General features: G+C 41.4%; 2 protein-coding genes across 2 annotated transcripts; one reads left to right on the top strand and one right to left on the bottom strand.

Moving 5' to 3' along the window:
* The first annotated feature begins 81 nt into the window (after positions 1-81).
* On the top strand, positions 82-2,270 carry LOC133451417 (uncharacterized). Its single transcript, XM_061730446.1, has 3 exons — positions 82-108; positions 1,025-1,098; positions 1,197-2,270. Exons 2-3 carry the CDS (start codon positions 1,036-1,038, stop codon positions 1,941-1,943), a joined length of 810 nt encoding a protein of 269 aa, XP_061586430.1. The 5' UTR covers positions 82-108; positions 1,025-1,035; the 3' UTR covers positions 1,944-2,270.
* rchy1 (ring finger and CHY zinc finger domain containing 1) lies at positions 2,016-13,523 on the bottom strand. Its single transcript, XM_061730445.1, has 10 exons — positions 13,440-13,523; positions 10,166-10,285; positions 9,901-10,016; positions 9,242-9,320; positions 9,082-9,126; positions 8,920-8,978; positions 8,109-8,138; positions 7,688-7,808; positions 7,245-7,471; positions 2,016-3,033 (listed from the first exon to the last, which is right to left on the bottom strand). Exons 1-9 carry the CDS (start codon positions 13,488-13,490, stop codon positions 7,262-7,264), a joined length of 831 nt encoding a protein of 276 aa, XP_061586429.1. The 5' UTR covers positions 13,491-13,523; the 3' UTR covers positions 2,016-3,033; positions 7,245-7,261.
* Between the last annotated feature and the right edge of the window lie 529 nt (positions 13,524-14,052).

Below are 14,052 nucleotides of genomic sequence, written 5' to 3'. Positions count from 1 at the left end.
CTTTAAAAGGCCCAAAGCAGTTCAAGAAGTCATGCTGTATCTCAATGCTTTAGCCTGGATTGGCAAATTTTAAACCTGCTTTTAGAGTGACGCTATACAGCTCTTGAGGTAAGTTTGAAAGCAAGGTAACTCTTTTTGCAGATCAATATTTAGAAATGCGGTTTGGGAGAGGTCAAGTCTAAGTGAGCAGTGCAGTGGTTACCACCGGCGCTTTACAGGAATAATCTTAGTTCAAAGCTTTCTGACTTTGCTCTCTAAGCGCTTATTTTAGAGGATTGTTTTAATTTGTTAAAATATAAGGTGATATCGTGCTTAAAATGTGTATAACCAGTCCTTAATTCTAGTAAATATTGCAGTTAAGTATATGTAAATACTGCATGTACGCTTGTCTGAGGGTTGCTTTGTGTATCAAACACCCTCAAGATGTGCAATATCTGCCTGTCTACCTCACACACATTCTACCTGCTTATTTGCACAGTTTCTTTTTTTTAATATACTGTTCATATTTTGTAATCTTACTTTTTTTTTACCCCTCCCCTGCATGTGTGTGTTAAGTATACTGCTGCCAACAAAGTGAGTTTCCCCATTGAGGGAGAAAATAAAGGATTCGTATCATCCCACTGCTTGCTTCCACCTTTCTGGATACCTACTGACCTCAGTGTCTGTTGTCTACATCTGTTCATATAGTCGTCCCTGTATTGCACAAGTTAACCATTGTTCTTTATTCTCTCTTTCTGATCTCCCTTTTCCTGCTCTGCCCAGCTGGCCTCTGGCAGGAGGGTCTCCCCTTTATGATCCTGGTCCAGGTTTCTTCCCTCCTAAAGCAGAGTTTTTTCTTGCCACTGTTTGGCTTAAGGTTTTTCTCCCACTAGGGGAGTTTTTACCTGCCATCGTTTATGTTTTTGTAATAATTGCTCGGGGGTCATGTTCTGGGTCTCTGGAAAGATCCAGGAGACAACTTGTTGGAATAGACGCTATATAAATAAAATTTAATTGCTTATATTACATGTTTCTGCAATTACAGGAATACCCACAATGGCAGCTCTGGGAACCCTACTGTGTGCTATTGTCATGATGACTGTGGTACAATGTAAACCTGTGAGTTACATCTCCACTGGCTTCAACGCACCACGTTATAGAAATGTGTGCAAATTTAAAACACTTTATTATAAAAAAAATGTTTTTTCTTTAAACAGATTTGTCTAAATGTGGGTGAAGATTCATCCAAATCTTCAGAGTCCGACTCATCGGAGGAGACTTTGGTTCACTCTGAGAACAAAGTACCAGGGGATGGCGGGCTTGATAGCGAGCAGGAGGATGAAGCATTGGACGTCCTTCACACGTCAGATGTCGAACCTCCTGCAAACCCAGAGGATCCACAAACTTCCACAGACATTGATGCTTCTCAGACTGCCCTGGGTGCAGACGTTGATGCTTCTCAGACTGGCCTGGGTGCAGACGTTGATGCTTCTCAGACTGGCCTGGGTGCAGACGTTGATGCTTCTCAGACTGCCCTGGGTGCAGACATTGGTACTTCTCAGACTGGCCTGGGTGCAGACATTGATGCTTCTCAGACTGGCCTGGGTGCAGACATTGATACTTCTCAGACTGGCCTGGGTCAGACTGCCCTGGGTGCAGACATTCTTCTGGGTATCCCCGATTCAGATGCTGCGGGGAATTCTGTTGACACTCAGATTGTTATTCTACCAGAACCAGGACCCTTGCTTCATCCAGAAACTAATAAAACCCAAAGAACAAGAGAAACGGAAGTCCCTGCAGTTCCCAATCATCTCCCTGAGAGTGCCACGCCACCAACTCTATCTTTCTCCACAGATAGACCTTTGACGATCCAAGCTGGAGCCACTGCGACTTGTGCCCCAGTGTGTTTTACCATCCAATTCACAACGCCTGAGCCAGCACCAGCGAGGGGAGATAGCATCTGACCCAAGCAGAACTCCAGTCAGCTGCAGGCTTGCGGTTGTACGGAAACATGTTGGCTTGATAACGGACCACTTTGTCATCAAAGTACACTTGGATTTTATTTAGATTTGCATGAGTGGTAATTCTGTAACAATGGTGCTTATGTACTTGACTGCTGTATGAACATGAGAATATTTGAATTCTTGAAAAGGGAAAACTAAACAGCTTTCCAGGCTGAATTAAAAAAAAAAAAAAAAAGCCTTGTGAAGTTATATTGAACAGAGGGCTTGCCTTGCATTACAGTTAACTGATTCCAGCAGGTGATTGATCCTGGAAATCAGTGACATCTGTTAAGAATCTGCAATAAATGATTAAAAAAATCTATTTATGGACCATCCAAATCAATGTTCAATCACATGTACAAATGAATAGATTTTAATACATTTTTAGTTAACCCATAATACAAGCTTTTTTTTAAAATGAATAATGCAAATTGTATCTCATTTCAGTTATTTGTCAATTGATTGGCCTTAATTTACATTCAAATGAAGGATCATGGTCTGAAACAGAGCTTTTTAACTGAAATTAAACTTTGTCCAAAAAAAAGTTCTCACCTGTAAAAATCATGGAGAGGGATCTAACATCAGATGTTAAAAGATTGAGAGCAGACAAGCAGAAAACATCTGAGTCACAGAAGATTTATACAATAAAACAGACAAAAAAAGAGAAACCACAACAACTCCGAATCCTTCCCTTTTTCCTGACAAACGAGAGCCAGCAGTCTTCTGTGAAACTTCCAAGAGATAATTCACTTCATAAACAACAAATCTGTTACATCCTGCTGAAACCAGTTAGATAACATATGGCACGGTCCCTGCAGCCATGAGATGAGTGCTGGTCTGCCACCCAGTCGGTGATCACGAGACTTTCCAGTGTTTGAAATCATCACAAGGCTTCTGTGGGTCACCCACTGTAGTCTGAAGGCATGCAGATCAGAATGACTGACTTTAAAACATCTGTGCTTGTCAATGCAGAAATCCTTCGATTGACTGGCCTCCTGGCCATAGTGCCCCCCTTCAACTCAGCCAGGGAATGCTGGGATGGATTCCAAGCCTGAAGAGCAAACTATAATTAAAATATATCAACAAACTGCAAACACTGGCACACTCCTCTGTTACGTGTTCAAACCAAACAACTAAACAGGAAGTTAATGTCCCACCGCAGTGGTGCAAGCAGACATGTATGATGCATCAGTATGATCTGAAAACTTTTCATACCAAAAAGTGTAATATGTTTCCATAATTGGAAATTAACACAAGACAAACATTCTTTTGCTGTGGTTTTCTGGGGGAGCAGCACCAGCTCCAGATATCCTGGCAGGATCAACAAACTAATCTACAAGACTGAAAGAAAAAAACCCTTTGGCCACAATATGGAGACACTGGAGACAGTTAGGAAGTCTCCATCATGGCCAGTCCATCCCAGCCAGTAAATGACACTGGAGGAACAATGGAGCTCTTTTTCCAAGAGACTGCTGCTGCTCTGCTGTCACAAAGAACGATTCAAGAAATCATTCCTCCCATCAACAACAAGTCCGTATATAAATCCACACACAAGAAATAAAATAAGGATTTCATTCAGGACTTTTCTCACTTTCTGTCGCAGATCACGACTAAATATGATCGTGGTTTAATGGTTCATTCATGTTTGCTGCCCCTCCAAACCTCTTTCAAACAATTTTATTAACCTCATAGTCTTTTAATCTTGTTTAACATGTGTCTGGCTGCACTCAAATACAGGGGCACATGTTAGATTTAGTGCTATCCTGTGGGCTACCTGTGCAAAACCTAAAGGTCCATGACGTGGTTTTCTCTGATCACATGATCACATTTGAAATCCCTTCTGACGGTCATACCGCTTTTGCGCAGGTGCCGTATTATAAATCCTACTACTGCTACTCGTTTCTCTGCTGCATTTAAAAGTGCTGCTGAGGTTCGAATACCCGTTCATTTTGATACTGAACGACTCACCTCTGCTTTTTATTCTACCTGCGAAAACATCCTGGACAGCGTTGCACCTTTTAAACAAAAAAAGAGCCATGGCTAACTGACACTTCAAGAGTGTATTAGGGCGGAACGCAGGTGGAAAAAAGATAAATTACATGTATCTTTTGACATTTTAAAAGGAAACTGGTATAAAAAAAACTGTTAAATCTGAAAAAAATAAATATTTTTCGGATATTGTTGCAGGCAATTGTAACAAACCCTGTGTTCTTTTTAATACTATTAACACTGCTCTCAATATCCACCAGCCTGTTGAGTTGGACACCTCCTCAGTTAGTGGTGAAAAATTCCAGCAGTGCTTTACATCCAAAATGACCATCATCAGAGCTCTGATAACCCCTCCCTCTATCGACCCCTCCATCTCTGTCTCCTGCCCTGTCACTTTTAGTCAGTTTGAGCCAATATCTCTCTCAGCTTTAAGCAAATCCGTGGGCCAAATGAAAATTTCATTGGGTCCGGTAGATAGTGTTCCTTCACTTCTCATTAAACAGACAATTGAGAGTACAGGTCCCAGCATTTTAGCAATTATAAACAATAGCACTTGTCTACGTAGCCATGCCTAAGAAGTTTAAGCACGCTGTTGTTCAGCCATTGATTAAAAAACCCAATGTAGACACTTCAGTACTTTCCAACTACATATCTATTTTGAAACATCCATTTTTATCCAAGATTCTGGAGAAACTTGTGCTGCAACAACTACAGTCTTTTTAGATACACATGGTATCCTGGAACCTCTCCAATCTGGTTTTAAAGCCCTCCACAGCACTGCATCAGCACTACTTAAGGTTTTAATGATTTGTTGTCAATCACTGACTCTGGAGATTCTGCCATCCTGATCCTCCTTGATCTTACAGCTGCATTTGACACTGTAGATCACGGCATTTTAATCTCCCGTCTGGAACACTATGCTGGCATCATAAGCGCTGCTCTGAAATGGTTTACATCATAACCTAACAGACGTTTTTCTGTCTGCCTGGAGGGATCGGTATCCCCCTCTGCTCCTCTCCCTTTTGGCCTTCCTAAAGGGTCTATTCTGGGGCCTATACTTTTTTTCCCTTTACATGCTCCCCCTGGGATCCACTCTTAGAAAATATAACATCTCTTTTAACTGCCATGCTGATGACACGCAAATTTACATGCCATTAAAACACAACGACTCCCACTGTTTACTCCACTGTCTGGAGGACATCAACGCCTGGATGGCTTTAAACTTTTTAGACTTTAATGAAAATAAAACTGAGGTCCTAGTTTTTCATCCCAGTGCTGCCTGTGACTCATATGTAGATCTAGGGCCCCTAGAGCCACATGTCAAAGGTACTGCCAAAAACCTTGGTGTAATTTTGCACTGAAACAAATTAATGCAGTTGTAAAATCGAGTTTCTTCCAGTTGAGGATTTGGCCAAGGTTAAATCATTTTTATCTTTCTTTTGTTTGTTTGTTTGCTTTGTGTCATCCCGCCTAGACTACTGCAATGCCCTGTATGCAGGCGTTAGCTGTCCCTCCCCGTCCCGTCTGCAGCTCTCCTCCTCACCACAAGTTGTAAAAAAAGAAAATCAGGGGGGATGGTGGATTTTATCATATGGGGACAGATCATTTGTGCTGATTACAAATAATATCATATATTACAAATAATAGCACTGGCCAAAACACCTGCAGAAATACTGCAGGAATGACATAGCAGCAGTTAAATGCAGCCTTCTGTAAGCTTTAAATATCCACTTGGCTTACGTGAAATACATCAAAACACAAAAATAAAAAGTTTTCTGAACTTATCAATATGCCTCTGTCCTTCACAGGATAAGTAAAACGGAACACTGCAAAAACTCAAAATCTTAACAAGAATATATGTCTTATTTCTATTTAAAATGTCTCATTTTAGTAAAAAAAATCTCATTACACTTAAAACAAGACTCATCACTGGAAAAAACAACAATTTTCACCTTTTTCAAGTAGATTTTCACTTAAAATAAGTAGAAAAATCTGCATGTGGAACAAGATTTTTTTGCCAGTGGGAGAAGATAAATCTTCTCCCACTGGCAGATTTTTCTACTTATTTCAAGTGAAAATTTACTTGAAACAGGTGAAAATAAGTTATTTTTCTGGTGATGACTCTAAATGTTGAAATAGCAGTAAAACCACATTCATTGATTAAATGACATAAGGGATGGAAAGGGGGGATGGCAGTTTTACAGGGGGGATGATTTTGACCGTTTTTATTTCAGGGGGGATGCCAAACCCCCCTCATCCCCCCTCAACTCGAGTACTGGGCGGGACCATATTAAACCTGTGCTCGCAGCTTTTCATTGGCTCCCCGTCTGTTATAGGATCAATTTTAAAATTATTTAATTTCTTTGAAATCTTTACATGGTCTTACACCTTCTTATTTCTCAGGTCTTTTAAATGTCCATAGATCTTCTAGGGCTCTAAGGTCAGCTGACCAACTCCACCCATCAGTTCCCCCCTCCAGGCTAAAGAGCAGGGGCCTTTGCAGTAACTGGCCCCAAACCCTGGACTGAGCTACCGCTGCACAGACGCCTATGGCTGTTTTTAAATCTCATCTTAAAACTCATTTTTACTCACTAGCATTTAACTCGCCATGATTGTTTTATGTTTTACGTTGTCCTGTGTTGCTTTTATTTTTCTTTCCCTTGTCCAGCACTTTGGTCAGCTGTTGTTTTTAAAGTGCTTTAAAAATAAACTTGAACACACATGTGAGAGGTGATCTCACCTCCACACTACATTACTGCCCACCTCTTTTAAACTCATCTTTTCATCCATCCATCATTTGCTCTACTTACTTCATAGTAAGAAATTACAATGAGTATTTTTTTTTTTACCACTCACACAAAATTCACTGCGACAAACAATCAAAAATTCTCCCTACTTCGCTAATTATGATAAAAGCCCAGAAAAGGAAATATTACATAATAAAACACAGTTATGAAGTTATGAAATTTATGGTACATTCAGTATTAAAAGCTACATTATGAGAAAATTATCGTGTTTCAAGAAGGTAAGAAAACGTCCACATCAGGCACAGAGCAGCAACAGAAGCGATTTTTCGTTGATGGTGAAAATAAACATTCCTACGAGGCAACCTCTTCCCCTCCGTTCCAAATGGTGAATATATGATGCCTGGAGAATGCAACCCTGAATAATGCAAGGTTTTGCTCAGCTTTTGTTTTGAACACACCATTATGCCGGATTTAAGTTAATACAATGAAGTCGTGGTGTCAAATGCGAGCGGTGCAAATATCTTACAGCTTTTGGAGAGGGTACTAATGCTGTGGCACATGTGACTCAGGCTGATCTTGTGGCTGCGGCTCTGGCTCTGGCTCCATCTCCACGTCGTCCCCGTCGTCAGCATCCTCCTGCAGCTGGATGAGTCCTCCATCCTGTGCTGTGTTGTAGGAGCCACAGGCAGTGCATTTCATCCCCAACACGTGGAAGGGTACTATGCAATGGGCTTGGCAGTCATTACAAATAATCTAGAATGAGGAAGAAAAAAGAAAAAGTAATGCATGGGGGTGCCTGTCAACATTTAAACTTTTTTTAAATTTTTAATCCTCCCATCTTAATGGACACTGAAAAAAAAAAGTTGATTGTAGCAATTGTGGCAGTTGCTGGACTTTCCGTGCAGAATTAAAGAAAATTAATAAATTACAAAAATTAAGAATGAAATGCAAATTATGATGTAATCTCACTTTAACAGTTGCACCCTGGTATTCGGGGGGCATTGGCGATTGCTCAATCTCTTTGTCTATCTCGTCCCAGTGCTCCTTCATGTTCCAAGCAGAGTGCATACACAGAGGGCAGCGGTACGCTCTGAACACAGACAAACAAACTAATAAATAAATGCACAAAAACAGCAGCAGATCTCCTTTAATCATTGCTTCAGGAATCATTTTCACAGTCTTAATTAATTTAAAATACACATATTCACTTTTAAATCAAAAAACCTGATCAGACCTCTGATCGGGAACAAACTATGCCCTGCTTCCAAATATCAGGATTCTTGTTTGCTCATTATCTAATAAAATTACTAAATGGAGAAAGCTGTCCGTTTCTCAGTTCCTTAAATACTAAATTATATTTCAGGGGGAAAAGATGTTTATTTGTTCATACCCAGTTCTGGCCATGTCATCAAAGCAGGTCCTGCAGAAGACGTGAGCAAAGACACATTGTTATCCTGGTTTCATAATGTTATTCATATTTTACACATACTATTCTGATGCAGCAATACCATACTGAGTGAAGTCTGTCTGCAAATACATTTTTCCTTACATAATACACCTTTTAGCCTTTCCTCCTGTCCCAGATATGGAGATGTTATGCTGCCATAAAATTCAAATTAATTTTGCAATTGGAACAAAAATAAAATAAAATCTTAACTGCAAAATGTAATAATGTTGTCTTTGTGGCCCCATCAATCAAATATCGTCTAAATGACATGCAAATTAACTTCGCTGTCTTTTTGTTTTTAAATCTTGGACAAGGTTTTTAGGTTTTTGTTTACCTGACATGTTTTGGTGGAAAATCTCCGCCTTCATCAGAGTGTCACATGATGGTGAGAGGGCGAACGGAGAGCAGAGGGCGTGACGGATGAGTCGCCTGCATTGCTTGCATCAGCTGATAAATGATGAGTCAAACACCATCATGTGACACCGATGAAGGCGGAAGTTTTCATCCGAAACATGTCAATAAAAATAAAAAAACAATAACCTAAAAACCTAGTCTGAGATAAAAGAAACAGCTAAATTAATTATAAGCCAAGACACAATGAACTTCATTGAATTACTGATGTGCAAATTGTTACTCATTGCTTTTAGTCACATTTCCCATCCCACTTTTTCAGAAAATAAACAGATATTTACATGCTTCAGCTGCACAATCTGAACAAAAACAATCAATGATGGATGAGAATCATGGGTCATACTTGTGTAAAAGGTGGCCGCAGGGAAGTACATGAGAGCCAATCCTGGATGTGTGGATATCCTGTACGAAAAAAGAAAGAATGAAATCACATCAAATTGCACACAAAAAGATTGCAATGAACATCAAACACCCCTCTGCCTTTATGTATTATACGTGTCATTACCTCCATACACACCGGGCAGTTCTGCCTTGACACATTTTCAACACACTAAAACACATGAGAAAGAAACACATGAGGAAAAGAAAATGAAAGCAGTAAGGACTATCTGCTCAAACAGAACATGGTCAGAGTGAGTCAGGAACAGATGCATTGTCAAAATTACCTTGTGGTTTCCTTGCAGCTCCTTGACTAAACAGAGATTGCATTTCTCACAATGAAAATACTTCTCGCTAGGCCCAATCCTGCAGAGCTCAAAACATATGCAATGTATTGATTAGTACCGACTGCATATTGAACAATTTTTGGATGAGAAAAAAAAAATTTCAATCAACACTGTCAACCCAAGAACTGCAAAACATCACATGAGGGGGCATGGGGGGGTTACCTCATAAAGTGAAGAGAAAAGAAGAATCTTCCAAGTCCTTACACCTCTGCTCTGCAGCCACAACAAATTCCTCCAAGTCTTGTTTAATCCCTTTCGCCTCTAAATCTCTTCTAAATTTTCTCAAAGCCATGTTGATCCTAAAATATTCTTCAACTCATCTTCACATCGTTAATTATTGAAGAGAGGCAGGAAATGCTTAGGTCAGCGAAACCCACTGTGCCGCCCCCTCACCTGATGTGCAGATCTTAGGTTGCCCGTATTGGATTGTCATTTATTATCTTTCAGCTAAACATGAATTACAGTGGCAAAATCGTCCACAAAAGTTGATTAATTTCCTCTTGAGGGATTGTTGAAGTAATTTTGAAGTTACAAAATGAATCCATATTAAATGTAAAAAGCTGTTTAGGTGTGTTTATGTAACCTAAACTATCTCTCACCTGCATATTCCACAGGGATGACAGTGATACTGCTTCTTATCTTTGTCAAACAAGTGGCAAATATCACAGTAATACTCCCCAAACTGCTCTTGACACTCCTGACAGATCTGCTGTGCCTAAAAGAGGGATACTAAACATTTACCGGTACCAGGAATGACATACCAGCATACAGCAAAAAAGACCAAAAGGAACATTCATGAGGACTGAATAGTGCTGCTTAATGTAAACTGGAATCCATCAGTTACAGTTGATGTTTCACACGTACCTGCTGCAAAGTCTGGCACTTGGAGCACTGCACCTCTCTGACTTTGAAACGATCCATCTGGTGATTCTCCTCTGCATCGTGGCACAGCCGACACACATACAGTTTCCCACAGCAGGGTGCCTGCAGCATGAAGAAACATTAACATAGTTACACACACACACCCTTGGACTGCAACCCACATTCCCTGTTCGCCTGGCTTCAATTGGTCTGTTAACCCACGTTTTTTTTCTTATCTCTTTCTTTGTTTTTGTGACGTGTAAACGTCTGACAAGTGGAGAGATAAATGTGCACATCTCATAAACGTGGCCATGAGAAAATATCAGGGAGAACCTGTAGAGTTTTGATCAAGAAGAGGAAGGGTAGCACACAACGACGAAATGCAAAAGGGACATTGCCAAACTCCAAAAGATTTATTTTTCCTTACACAAACATCATCACGTAAGTTGGTATATGATTCAAACAAAGTGAGTAAATTAGTGTGCATGCAAGGGCGGCACGTGCTAGTAGGAGTGAGACGCATTAATAGATTCCCACTATCTCAGAACAATTTTGTTTTAATGACTAATATCGTTCATATCAATAAACTCAACAAGGTCTCCTGCCCTTTGTCTGTTGCCCCTCTGCAGCCATTTCATGTCTCTCCGCCTGTCTTGGGGAGATAAAGACATGGATGAGCAACAACTTTCTCCAGCTAAACAGTAGCTAAACCGAAGCCCTCCTTGTTCGTCCACACCAGGTTCAGTCATCCTCCATAACTCATCTCACCTTCGAGGGTCAGGTCATTTCCCTCTCCTCCACAGTCACTACTCTGGGAGTTAGGTTTGACCCTCACGTGACCTTTAACTAAACTCCCCACTTTAACCCTGTCAGATGAAGAGAAGCTTGTCCACACATTCATCTCCTCTAGACTGGACTACTGTAACTCACTCTTCACTGGGATCACTGGCAAGAACATCCAGAAACTACAATACATTCAAAACAGAGCTGCCAGGATCCTAATGAGAGTCCGGAAATATGAGCACATAACACCCGTCCTCCACTCATTCCACTGACTCCCTGTCTCAACCCAGATCGAATACAAAGTCCTACTCCTCACCAATAAGTGCATAAATGGACATGCACCTCCGTACCCACAAGAACTCATTACTCCCCAAACCTCTACCTGCACCCTCAGATCTACAAACTGCTCGCTCCTCCTGGTTCCCAACACCCAACTCTACACCATGGGGGACCAGGCCTTTGGCTCAGTAGCGCCCCGCTTATGGATCAGTCTCCCTGACCCTCTAAGGGCGGCACAGACACTGGACTCTTATGACTGGCCTAAAAACCTTTTCTATTCAGGAAGGTGTTTTTAAGTTGAGTTTGATCAGAATCAGAATCAGCTTTATTGGCCAAGTTGAACATTGTCCAACAAGGAATTTGACTCCGGTTATTTCGCTCACTGTACCAGATTTAAAAATAGAAAACAGTAAATAAACAGATGTGGCACTTATTAACATATATATAGTCAAAAAACTGGGTGCAGCAAAAAAAAAGTGCAGCAGTATGAGGTAGAAAAATGACGGCTCTAAATAAAATAACATATATACAATTTTTTTAAAGTGAAAGGTGCAGCAGAATGAGGCAGACATGATTATTGTTGGAAGGTGCATTGTTGCAGCACGTGAGAGTGCCATTAAATTACTGTTATTGTCATTGCACAGTGATGGATTTCTCCGAGACTCTATCAATTGTGAGAGTTCATCAGAGCAACAGCTTGGGGGAAGAAACTGTCCTTGTGTCTGGAGGTTTTAGCGTACAGTGCTCTGTAGCGCCGTCCAGAGGGGAGGAGTTGGAATAGTCTGTGTCCTAGGTGACTTATTATGACTTATTATTGTTAGTTTTAACTATGTATCTACAATACACGCCTGACCTGCAAAGCCCTCAAGATCACAGGCATCACCCACTCCACCCATAACTGCTTCACTATTCTGCCATCAGGAAGGAGACTAACTTAGGAGCCTTCAGGCGAGGACCAGCAGGCCGAGGGACCAGCAGGCTGTTAGGAGGCTGAACTCTCTGCCAGCTCTCCCCCCCAGTCTGGTCCTACTGTCCTTGGTCTAATGCAGTGTTTCTCAATCCTGGTCCTCGTGGGCCCCTGTCCTGCGTGTTTTAGATGCTACTCTGCTTCAACACGCCGTGATACAAGTACCTGTGTCATCAACAGAGTTGTGCAGACCTTGGTGACAAGCTAATGAGGACCTTTAATTAGAATCAGGTGTGTTGGTGCAGGGAAACAACTAAAACATGCAGGACAGGGGCCCACGAGGACCAGGATTGAGAAACACTGGTCTAAGGCACTTGAACTTAAACAGAAACTCTTCATAGCACTTTATTGCCACAACGTGTTGCACTATTGTTGTCTGTTTTTATGTATTGTTTTTATCTGCTTTTATTGCACCGTGGATGAGAGGGAAACGCAATTTCATTCCTTGTATGTCTGAATATATTTGGTGTGACAAATAAAGGAACCTTGAACTGGCTCTGTGGCACTGAGACTTTTGGATGAAGAGTGCCTTATTTTATTATTATTGTTGTTTGGACAGCAGGAAAGAGTAGCACAAGCATTGGGACAGTGAGATAAGACAGATGTTCTCTAGTTAAGAGCAACCTGAAGGGATACAGTGTCAGCTGCTACCTCGTTTGACCTTTAGTGGACATATTATTGGCCATTTTTATGAATGAAAATGTCTTTTAACTGCAGTACAATCGACCAGTGACGTGGTTCAGGCTGCATTCCTCAAAATGGTTGTGTCGTGGCAATAAATGACAACTGCAGGTACATTTTGTGTGATGTTACAACCCCACCTGCCTTTGTAAACGGCAGGTAACGCAACAACGATTTCATAAGTGCTGAAATAAGGACATGTTGGTGATTTACACGCACAAATGCTCACCAGAAGACAGAAAATTACGGTTTTCAAACTGTGAACCGTTTGCTGGGACTGTGTTTTCCGACCTGAACTATTATTCCTTGTTACAGGTGTGCGAGACGGGAAATTCAGTGACGTTTTAATCGCATTGCGACCATAAATGTTTAGCTACGTTCAAGTATGACCGACACCAGCTCAGGTAAAAAAATAATGCAACTGTACACGTAAAAAAAAAACAAAGACAACGTTTCCGGGTCTGAGGGACGAGGATGCTCGCTCAGGTGGGCGCCTTCAGCCGCCTTCGGCATTTACCTCAGGTTTGTAGGGAAAATAAATGATTCGCCACCACGACGTTCACTTACTTTTAACAAGCAGCTCCTCGCATAATGCTCGCAGCCAGTGGAGGACGCCATGTTTCCCTCACGTTCCTCCTCGCATCCATGAAGCCCCGCCCCCACACCACTGAAACCACGCCCCCACACCCCAGAAGCCCCGCCCCGTATCCCTGAAGCCCCGCCCCCACCACTGACGTCATAAAGGATCGTCGATTTCTTCTTCTTCTGTTTAGTTAGCAGGTAACTAAAAGGTGCGCATTACCGCCATCTGCTGGTACGGCCGGTGCACAGCGGTCACTACCTGGACAGATTCAGATTGAGATTCAGACGACTTTATTAATCCCTTTGGGAGGTTCCCTCGGGGAAATTGACATCTCCATCTCACTCACTCAGCACTGTCACAAATAAAACACTCCAAAAACCAAACACCCATATAAAGATATAAAGATATAAAAATAAAAATAAAAGTTCTTCTTGTTCCTCTTGACCCCCCCCAGTGAGGAGTTGAACAGTTTGATGGCACGGGGGACGAAGGAGTTCCTAACTCTGTTGGTCCTGCACTTGGGGAGGAGCAGCCTCTCACAGAGCCAGTTTATGAATTAATTAACTACTAATTAATTTGGTGTCTAGCTCTCCCTTT

This window comes from Cololabis saira, chromosome 9 (assembly GCF_033807715.1).
Source record: "Cololabis saira isolate AMF1-May2022 chromosome 9, fColSai1.1, whole genome shotgun sequence".
Classification (NCBI taxonomy): domain Eukaryota; kingdom Metazoa; phylum Chordata; class Actinopteri; order Beloniformes; family Belonidae; genus Cololabis; species Cololabis saira.
The sequence above is the reverse complement of the archived record's forward strand: the minus strand, read 5'-3'. Positions and strand labels throughout refer to the sequence as shown.

Bases quoted from the DNA above. Each gene is read 5' to 3' on its own strand.
- LOC133451417 (XM_061730446.1), top strand. From the start codon at position 1,036: ATGGCAGCTCTGGGAACCCTACTGTGTGCTATTGTCATGATGACTGTG. The intron at 1,099-1,196 runs GTGAGTTACATC...TTCTTTAAACAG, and splicing joins CTGTGGTACAATGTAAACCT to ATTTGTCTAAATGTGGGTGA.
- rchy1 (XM_061730445.1), bottom strand. From the start codon at position 13,490: ATGGCGTCCTCCACTGGCTGCGAGCATTATGCGAGGAGCTGCTTGTTA. The intron at 9,127-9,241 runs GTAATTTTGACA...CATGTGTTTTAG, and splicing joins AGCTGCAAGGAAACCACAAG to TGTGTTGAAAATGTGTCAAG. The intron at 8,139-8,919 runs GTATGACCCATG...CGTCTTCTGCAG, and splicing joins TGCGGCCACCTTTTACACAA to GACCTGCTTTGATGACATGG.